Consider the following 11,212-nt stretch of genomic DNA (forward strand, 5'->3'; position numbering starts at 1 on the left):
AACCGGAGTATCAGGAGAAAAACCTGTCCCATCTCCGCTTTGTCCAGCACAAATCTCACATGGAGTGAACGGGTTTTGAACCACGGAACCCAACGGTGAGAGGCCCACGCGTTGCCGCCTAGCTACGGAGGCTTAGTCGCTCCAGAAGTTAGTTCATAATTAACTCTACATTGGGCAGTGTGTCTGTGTTTGGAAACTTGCAGTTTTCCGGTTTACTCCTTCGAATCAGAATTACTGTAATTCCAGTTTTTTTACGTTTACATGCAACACGTGTAAAACTGACAGTTTGGTAATTATCCGCTTTATGCTTACCACCCTTTCCTTTGTACATTGGGGCTACTATAACAACTCTCTATTCATTTGATATAGCTCCTTCATGCAAAGAGTAATCAAATAAGCACTTCATATGTGGTATTATATCCCAACCCATTGCCTTTAATATATCCCAAGAAATCGTATAAATTTCAGCTGATCTTCAAGCTTTCAACGTTTTTTTTTGAGAATTGGCTTCACGTTGGACCGACACAGATAGGTTTTATGGGGACGATGGGATAGGAAAGGGGTAGGAGTCAGAAAGAAGTGGCCGTGGCCCTAATTAAAGTACAGCCCCAGCATTCGCCTGGTGTGAAACTTTTCGTTCTTTTTTAAAACGTATTTACGAGTATTTATCATACGCAAATTTCAGATCTCCGCTAATATTAGTCACCTCCTCAACCTGGACATTACCCTTATGTCCGACTATTTTAACATACTGCGGACTATAACAAATACTTTTGTCTTCTTTTATTCGTCACATATTATACTCCTTGTTCATTTATGATTCCTGTAAAGTCCTTCCTGGTACCTGTTTTTGCTTTAAAGTCCCTACCATTTTTCACTAAGATACATATAACTCCAATTATGCTTGTCATCATGGTATCCTTTGCTGAATTTTTCAGTTTCCTAGAAACTTCCTTCAGTATCTCCTTACTTCCACGATCATTCCTAATTCAATTCCTTTCTGACACGCACTACCTTCTTAAACTCTTTTATAATATAGTGAGTCTTTACTATTCCTTACCACCTTGAAAGTGCATACTTGTTTTCACACTCCTCAGCAATATTTTCTAAATCCATCCTATATTTATATTGTTATTTACCATGCCATTTTCCGCAGATTATACTGTATTTACTTTTTTAAACGCCCTCATGCCTCTCTTATCAAACACATTGTATTACCTAATAGTCTTATTTTTACAACCAACTTCTTTGTCGCCTAAATTTTTAACTACAACAGAACCGGCTTCGTGATTACTTATGACATCTATCTGTACATATCTCTATAGACCTTATCTGGTTTGATCAACACTACGTGTAGAATATTCTTCCCTCTAGTAGGTTTCCTTACATTCTTATCCAGATATCCTTCCCACATTAACTTATTTACCATTATTATCTTACAGGTCAGCCTGACATCTAGAATTTCACGTTTCTCATTCTTAAGTTTATCATAGCTTACAAATTCTGCTTTTACCTGTTTGAATAGTCTCCTTCCTTTCGATTTTATCCAGTCTTCACAATTTTCCGGGAGACAATTTCTGCATGCATAATTTCACTTCTCAGCCATGATCCAACTCCTATTGCAGTATCTGGTAAATATATATCTACTAGCAAGATACCCGTGCTTCGCTATGGTATTATATTGAAATTTATAACTGAATGCCTATCGTTTTATATATAACCCGCCGATATTCGCGATCTGACTCGTTTTCTGAGAGATTACGGCAACGTTCCTCCCATTTTTCAATCTTTTTTCCAGCAATCGATTTCGTACTTCCCGGGCTAGGTCCAGGTATTCCACCCGGTCAGTTGGGTCCCTAAATCTTAGCCATGTTTTCCTATAAGCATTTTTAATGTGGATCAAATCCTTGAGGAGATTCGGCGTGGTGTCCTCTTGGGTGCCTTGGCGGTACTGAACCGGCGGCCGGACTGCAATCGTAGTCATTACCCGTCCAGGACCCGTTTCCAGCACGGTCCGCACATTTTGACGACGGCCCAGAACATTATTATTATTATTATTATTATTATTATTATTATTATTATTATTATTATTATTATTATTATTATTATTATTATTATTATTATTATTATTATTATTATTGTTCTGGACCCCACAGCAAGATGCAAGACCTCTACTTGGCGGTAAATTACATCTGCTGCCATTGTCGTAGATAACAGTATGACCAGCACCATTGTCGCCCGTAGGCAAGTGCGCAGGACTTCTGGCGATACGAATGACACTTCCGTGTATTATTGACCTTATTAGTCTATAGAAGTGAACAATTGCACGGTCAATCTTATACCTATCGTTTATTTAAAATATGTTTAAATTTTTATTTATATGCCAGAAGAATCTACTGTAATCTAAGAAGGTTCTCCAAAGGAAAACATGGCTCTTGAAAACGAACCCAGGAAAGATTAAAAATGAAAGGTTTATGATCAGAATAAGTACATTGAAAATCCACAGGCTGTTTCCAGTCATTCAACCGGGTCAGGAATGGAATGAATAATCACCCAGCTAGCGGTGAGGATAGGAATCGTGCCGGCTGCCGAAGCCCGTCGCACTCCTCTTGGGCAATGATTAATGAATGAAAAATGAAATGAAATGATATTGGAGAGTGTTGCTGGAATGAATGATGACGGGGAAAACCGGAATACCCGGAGAAATACCTGTCTCGCCTCCGCTTTGTCCAGCACAAATCTCACATGGAGTGACCGGGATTTGAACCACGAAACCCAGCGGTTAGAAGCCAGCGCGCTGCCGCCTGAGAGACAGAGGCTCCTTATAAGAACATTAGGAACAGTAAAATCAATTGGTCTCACCTCAGTTTTCACCCCACCGCGGTTAAGTTGATTTACCCCCCCCCCCGCACCCCCCAGAAAAAAGAAGGAGTGTTTCTTTATGTTTAAAGGAGATTCCAAATACCAATGTTCACGTGTGTTACCTTCAGTTTTGAGATGTAAGTATTCCCATAAAAATAATTCACTCTTTCACTTACTTTCACACTCCCCCGTCCCCTAAGTGAATTTTCCGGCAAAAAATATTTGTTTCTTTAATAGTAAAAATAATCTTCTAAATACCGATTATCTTCAGTTTTTGAGATATGTGTCCTCATGAAACGAATTCAACTCCTTTTCACACCCGCCCCCAAAGATGATTCCCCCCCCCCAAAAAAACGCGTCGTTTTATTTTTTTAATTTTTTTTGCTAGGGGCTTTACGTCGCACCGACACAGATAGGTCTTATGGCGACGATGGGATAGGAAAGGCCTAGGAGTTGGAAGGAAGTGGCCGTGGCCTTAATTAAGGTACAGCCCCAGCATTTGCCTGGTGTGAAAATGGGAAACCACGGAAAACCATTTTCAGGGCTGCCGATAGTGGGATTCGAACCTACTATCTCCCGGATGCAAGTTCACAGCCGCGCGTCTCTATACGCACGGCCAACTCGCCCGGTCGTTTTATTTTTAAAGATGATCTAAATACCAATTTTCACGTCTGTAACAACTTTAGTTTTTATTAGATGTAAATATCCTCATACAATTAATTCAATTAATTTTTTAATTTTTCACCCCCCCTCGACCCTTCATTGGATTTTCCGAGAATACCTGTTTCTTTGCTTTAACAGGATATTCCAAATACCAGTTTTTTACGTCTGTAACATTTTATGTTTCTGAGATATATTGTAGATATCGTCTTTCTAAAAATTCACCACAATTTGTCACTCCTGTTTAACCCCATTAATTAGATTTTCCAAAAAAAAAGTTTCTGTATTTTTAAAGGAGATTCCATAAACTAACTGACTTGTCTGTAATGTCTTCAGTTTCTGAGATATAAGTATCCTCATTAAAGATATTCAACCCCTTATTCACACTTTTCAGCCCCTCCTATTGGGATTTACAGAAAACAAAAAAAATGCGTGTTCTTTTATTTTTAAAGGAGATTCTAAATATCAATTTTTACATCTGCAAATTTTTGAAGTTTTGAGATATAGACACACTAAGTTTTAAAATATCGACCCCCCTTTCACCCCCACTATTTGGATTTTCTAAAAACAAAACATACATGTCTCTTTATTTATAAAGGAGATCCCAAATACCCATCTTCAGGTCTGTAACATCTTCAGTTTCTGAGATATAAGGATCCTGATTAAAGGCATTCAACAATTTTTCACCCCTTTTCACCCCTCCTATTTTTATAGGAGGTTCCAAATTTAAATTTTCATGACTATAACATCTTCAGTTTCTGAGATGTAAGTACCCTCATTAAAGGCATTCAACCCCTGTTTCACCCCTCCTATTGGGATTTTCCGAAAAAATACATGTTTCCTTATTTTTAAAGGAGATGATAATAATAATAATAGTAATAATGTTCTGGACCGTCGTCAAAATGTGCGGACCGTGCTGGAAACGGGTCCTGGACGGGTAATGACTACGATTGCAGTCCGGCCGCCGGTTCAGTACCGCCAAGGCACCCAAGAGGACACCACGCCGAATCTCCTCAAGGATTTGATCCGCATTAAAAATGCTTATAGGAAAACATGGCTAAGATTTGGGGACCCAACTGACCGGGTGGAATACCTGGACCTAGCCCGGGAAGTACGAAATCGATTGCTGCAAAAAAGATTGAAAAATGGGAGGAACGTTGCCGTAATCTCTCAGAAAACGAGTCAGATCGCGAATATCGGTGGGTTATATATAAAACGATAGGCATTCAGTTATAAATTTCAGTATAATACCGTAGCGAAGCACGGGTATCATGCTAGTAATTCATATAAACTTATTAGCCCTATACTGTCCTGTACTGTCGCTTTGCCTGGAAGGTATGGCTTCCTTCTTCACAATATATTCCGCAGATCATAAATAAATACGGTAGGTTGTACGCACGAGTCGGGAGTTGGCACCCCGTTTACAGATTTGTTGTGCACACGTTTGCCTTAATAACAGTGAAATGTTAATCATTTCTTCAGTACTGTATAACAAACACATGGATGGCTTAGTTCTAAAACCTCATACGTCCCAATGTTTTTCCTATCCATAACATCCGCAGGACTGATCACGCCTCCCAGTCACATATCGATATGCAGCCCATCAGAACAATTTTTGTTGTGTTCATTTTCCTGTGCAAGTGTGCAAAGGAAAATGGACCTTAAATACATTATACTGAATGAGTGTGTAAATCCGCCATGCAAGCAATATCCCTACAATACGGTATGATAAGGTCAATTTTCCTTTACACATCAGCATAGGAAAATGAACACAACGAAAATTATTCTGATGGACTGCGTATTCGTATCTGGCTGGGATGCGTGACCAGTCTTAAGGAATAGCCTGTAATGATTAGGAAGAGCATTGCGACATACGAGGTTTTAGAAGTAAGCCGTCGATATCCTGTGAAAATCAGATGATTATCACCACCTTGTGGGGCTTTAATATTTTTTAAATAGCAGTGTACATTCCCAAAGCTACTATCTGTCAATTGAAAGTGTCTATTTTCATATAAAGGTTGTTACAATTTGTTCTACTCTCGTTTTTCAGGAAGAAGTGGGCCAAACGATTCAGAAGAAGACTCACTGCATGACTGCACGTCAAGTGAAAGATTTACTCATCCTAGGCTGCGTCATCTCTTTTGGTCTTCTAACCTGCTATTTCGCCCAGTGCATTATTTATCACTTCATGGACTGAATCACCAGTACCATTAAAGAATCACTTGATTGAAACACTTTGTATTAACAAGATTCATATTTTAAATGAAATAAAACTGGGTTAAATTAACGTATGCTATAATCCTTGAATACATTTGTAAAATTTGAGCAAAAACTTTGTACTAACAAGATTCATATTTTAAATGAAATAAAACTGGGTTAAATTAACGTATGCTATAATCCTTGAATACATTTGTAAAATTTGAGCAAAATCTTTGTATTAACAAGATTCATATTTTAAATGAAATAAAACTGGGTTAAATTAACGTATGCCATAATCCTTGAATACATTTGTAAAATTTGAGCAAAAACTTTGTATTAACAAGATTCATATTTTAAATGAAATAAAACTGGGCTAAATTAACGTATGCCATAATCGTTGAATACATTTTTAAAATTTGAGCAAAAACATGCAAAGCCAAGACGGATGTAGCAACCTTAATATCTAGTGGAATATAAAATATATTCAGAAAATCTACGAGCAGGGAAAAGGAGAAAGGATTAATGAATCTATTCTGCAGTAAGTAACACTTCAAAAAGATGTGAGTTATAGGCGCACGCACTTCAACAACATGAAAAAAGTATGCAAAATATCGGCATGTAATTTGTATTATTAGATTTATGCAGATATTCAATGTAAGGTATGTCTGACTAACGCAGTCTCTTCAGGTGCTCAAAAGGTTCACCTTTATCATCTAGACACTTCTGAGTATATAGAATTACCGCACGGGCAAGGGTGGCTAAAATGTTTGCAGAATTGCTCTGCAAGCCATCTCAGTGGAGGCAGTGTAACTGATTTTCGAAGGTACATCATATCCTTCAAGCTTCCCCACGCAGAAGTCGAAAGGTGTTAAATCAGGGAAAAGTGACGGGGAATCTGCTGCATGACTTTATCCCATCCATCGTCCTGGCAGCATTTCATCAAGATGGGCTTTCACGCCGCGATGGTACTGTAGTGTGGTAATGCGCCATAGTGCTGGAAGTAAAATTGCTCATCCACACTAAGCACATGGATGGCCGGTAAAATGGTACGCACAACATATTGGGGTACGCGAGGCCACAAACCAACCGTCTAACAGAATAGTACAAATAACCCCCTATAAATTGACTGATTCTTCCATATGGATGTGCGGATGTTCTGGAGTGTAGTTAACAAAATCACAACGATTGAGTACCATTTAATTAATTAATTATTTAATTTTTTAATTTCTTTCTTTCTTTCTTTCTTTCTTTCTTTCTTTCTTTCTTTATTAGATACAGCCTATGGACGGCTAAACTTCATCAGACAATCTGCAATCAAGTAATCTGCACGTGAATATAATCATCCAATATTCCTTCATGGTAAATGCTAGATTGTATCGCTAAGCAAAATCCAGCTGTAAAGTAAGTTATCATAGCAGGCTCGAAGACTTAAAGAAGAGTTTTGTGAGGACGTCGAGAAGAGGCACCACAAAATACGCGTGGTTGTTGAAGTTAGCCCTGTAAAAAATAAATATCGATGGCTTACTTCTAAAACCTCGCATGTCCCAGTGTTCTTCCTGTCCATTATATTCCTTAAGACTGGTCACGCCAACCAGCCACATGTGAATATGCAGCCCAACAGAACAATTTTCGTTGTATTAATTTTCCTATGGTTACGTATAAATAAAAACGAACGTTAAATACATTATACTGTAGGAGTGCGCAAATTTCCTTGCAAACAACATCCCTACAATACGTTATGGTAAGGTCTATTTTCCTTTACACTTTAGCACAGGAAAATGAACACAACGGAAATTATTCTGATGGCCTACATGTAAATATGAGGCTGGGAGACGTGACCAGTGTTAAGGAATATAATGGGTAGGAAGAGTATCGGGACGTACGAGGTGTTAGAAGTAAGCCAACGATATACTCCATTACAATATGGAGTTCAAATTTGAACTTGACAGTATAACTACCTCTACGACCCGTCCGATTGCCTCATGCGCTTTTCTCCATCTTCGAATTTCTAGAATTTTTTTGTTACATAACTTACATTTAAATATTATCTGATTATTTTGGTTCGGTTTATAACTCTCAAATGAATATTGTTCTGTTTGTGGTATCAATATAATTAAACAATTCAGTCGAATTCAACTTTGAAAATACTGGCGTCAGGGTTTGAAACAAAAATTGACAAATACCCGCCTTTGATACAAATATGATTGTAGGTGTCCATTTTTAATGCAAATGACTCAGAATCGTTTGTTTTAAAATGTCCACCTTTGATGTTAAGCCCCTCATTTAGTATCATACTAACATTAAAGATTAACAGTTGTATAGACCGTTCACCAGTGGCGTAGTGGTGAAATACGTAGGTCTCCGCCATAAGCAGCACCTGCAGGTAGCGTAGATGGTCGCGAGTGATTATACTGATTAAACACACAGCGTAACCACAGAGGCGAGTGAATTGAAATGTGTCTGCACGTAAGATACTTTGTAAAAGGTAGGTGGTTCAGTCAGTTTTAAGCTTTGTTAACTCTATGCCTCTTTCTTTCTTTCTTAATCCGTTTACCCTCTAGGGTTGATATTTCCTTCGGACTCAGCCAGGGATCCCACCTGTACCACCTCAAGGGCAGTGTCCTGGAGCGTGAGAATTTGGGCAGGGAGGGATACAACTAGGAAGGAAGAGCAGTACCTCGCCCAGGCGACCGCACCTGCTATGCTGAACAGGAGCCTTGTTGAAGGATGGGAAGTTTGGAAGTGATAAGCAAGAGGCCATCCCGGCATTTGCCTGGAGGATAAGTGGGAAACAACGGAAAACCACTTCGAGGATGGCTGAGGAGGGAATCGAACCCCCCTCTACTCAGTTGACCTCCCGAGGCTAAGTGGACCCCGTTCTAGCCCTCGTACCACTTTTCGAATTTCATGGCAAAGCCGGGAATCGAACCCGGGCCTCCGGGGGTGGAAGCTAATCACACTAACCCCTACACCACAGAGGCGGATATTATTATTATTAAAAGTATACATTTAATAAAATATCTTAGGTGCAGAAGTTTTTATTTTAACTGGCCACTCGGCTGAGCGCGTTTGTTGTGCAGATTTGCAAATGGACATTCGTGAACCTGTAGTTTGGCTCGATCCTCTCTCTGCCTCTGTGTCTGTGTGTGTGTTTCATCGCTCCGGGCTGGTCTATCACGTTCGCTGTTTAAATTTGAAAATTGAGTTTCGCAGGACTGAAGGTTAGTTAGATCCTTACAGAGCGAGCCGCCAGCTCTCCGTGCATAGGTTTGCAAATTGAATTTCATAAACCTGCAGGTTGGTTGTATCCTCAGATATCGAGCCGTTAGATGATGCACTTGACAGGGCTATCAATCCATTGTGGGAAAATCCCTGACTTCCAGCAACGGGAGAAGCCACCATCTTATACTATTCAAAAGTCGAATATTTGAAAATTTCGAAATATAGATCAGGTTATGTTAGGCAATGTTAGGTTAGGGAAGGCAGCCAACGAGGACTGAAGATTTAAATAGGGTTACACGTGGCCGCCAAATGGTGTATTAACCCCTGGTCCAACTCCGACCCGTACCTCCTTAGGTTAGTTTAGGTTAGGTTAAAAAAATTTAAAACAATGCAATTTTCCCCCTATCGTGGCTCCAGAGTGAACTAGTACAGACACCGCAGCCATGCAGATGTTTAGAATATCTTCACATGCACTAAGTACAACAGGCTATTCACCGAGATTACCTTAATCTGTTTACATGGAAAATGAACAAGACTTTGGACAAGGATACAAACGCAAGGAAGATGAGTTACTTTCCACTAGTCATCGACAGCAATCTGAATATTATCATCGGTAACAGACGTGACCTAAGGTGGAGAGGTGTATACTTTCATGTCTGGCGTCTGGTGCAATTTTGAACGTGACATATATTACAGAGAGGTAACGTTCCTGGTAAGGCAACCTTACCCCATCCACTGTGGGAGCCCCTCACCCAAGGAGACAAAGCTGTATTTTGTTTTAATAATAATAATAATAATAATAATAATAATAATAATAATAATAATAATAATAATAATAATAATAATAATAATAATAATGTTTTTTACTCACCACTAACTACTTTTACGGTTTCCGGAGACGCCGAGATGCTGGAATTTAGTCTCGCAGGTGTACTTTTCCGTACCGGTAAATCTACCCACACGAGGCTGACGGATTTGAGCACCTTCAAATACCACCGGACTGAGCAAGCATCGAACCTGCCAATTTGGAGCCAGAAGGACAGTGCCTCAACCGTCTGAGCCATTCAGTCCGACTATTTTTTTAAAATGTCTGTAGAGATTATCTATCCAGTGCAGGTTTTTCTTATTACCCAGTAATACACAGTACAGGCCGATTATCTGTAAGTCTGAGTTCGTGAGATTGTTGATACGAACCCTACCATCTGCAGCTCTGGAGATAATGTTCCATGGTTTCCCATTTTTAAACTAGACAAATGCTGGGACTGTATCTCAATGACGCCACCCCCGCGGTCTAGGAGTAACTTGTCAGCCTCTACCATCGTAGTCCTAACCCTTTTTTATTCTTACCCTATTAAAACAAAACAAAAGAACCTGTGGCATATACAGCTCATTAACAGGAATTCAGAAATAATGATTTAGGGGGATTATGATAACAGCTCCGATCACGAATGACGAGGTAAGCAACTGAGGAAGGTAAAAAGAGGGGTAAATAGTTCTAGGACAATTAAGAAAGGGGAAAACTGATTCATACACCGTACAATTTTGAGAATAGATCCCCTCCCCTCATAAATGTAGATAATAGAGGATTTATCGGAAGCAAAGAAGAGGAAGAAGAAGGGATGATGATGATGATGGTGATGATGGGTTCGAACCCCACTGTGGGCATTCTTGAAGATGGTTTCCCCTGGTTTTCTATATTCATATCAGGCAAATGCTAGGGCTGTACCTTAATGAAGGCCACGACCGCTTCCTTTTCACTCCTAGCCCTTTCCATAAGACCTATCTGTGTCGGTGCGACGTAAAGCAATTTGTAATAAAAAATATGATAATATGGTCATGTCCGCCTCTGTGGTGTAAAGGTTAGTGTGATTAGCTGCCACCCCCAAAGATCCCGGATCGATTCCCGGCTCTGTCATGAAATTTGAAAAGTGGAACGGGGTCCACTCAGCCTCGGGAGGTCAAATGAATAGAGGGGGTGTTTGATTCCCACGTCGGACATCCTCGAAGTGGTTTTCCGTGGTTTCCCACTTCTCCTCCAGGGAAAGGCCGGCATGGTACCTAACTTAAGGCCACGGCCGCTTCCTTCCCTTTTTCTTGTCTATTCCTTCCAAACTCCCCCCCCCCCCCCGACAAGGCTCCTGTTCAGCATAGCAGGTAAGGCCGCCTGGGCAAGGTACTTGTTCTCCTCCCCAATTTTATCCCCCGACCGAAAGTCTCATGTTCCAGGACACTTCCCTTGAGGCGGTGGAGGTGGGATCCCTCGCTGAGT

General features: G+C 40.0%; 1 protein-coding gene across 1 annotated transcript in view; it reads left to right on the forward strand.

The window, feature by feature from the left end:
* LOC136862887 (uncharacterized) overlaps window positions 1–5,845 on the forward strand; it is an 82,603-nt gene extending 76,758 nt beyond the window's left edge. Inside the window, exon 4 of the mRNA XM_067139163.2 lies at window positions 5,573–5,845. Within this exon, the coding sequence (XP_066995264.1) occupies window positions 5,573–5,719 (147 nt within the window). The 3' untranslated portion in view covers window positions 5,720–5,845. The remainder of the gene's footprint in view (window positions 1–5,572) is intronic.
* The last annotated feature ends 5,367 nt before the right edge of the window (window positions 5,846–11,212 follow it).

Source organism: Anabrus simplex, chromosome 2, assembly GCF_040414725.1.
Source record: "Anabrus simplex isolate iqAnaSimp1 chromosome 2, ASM4041472v1, whole genome shotgun sequence".
Taxonomy (NCBI): domain Eukaryota; kingdom Metazoa; phylum Arthropoda; class Insecta; order Orthoptera; family Tettigoniidae; genus Anabrus; species Anabrus simplex.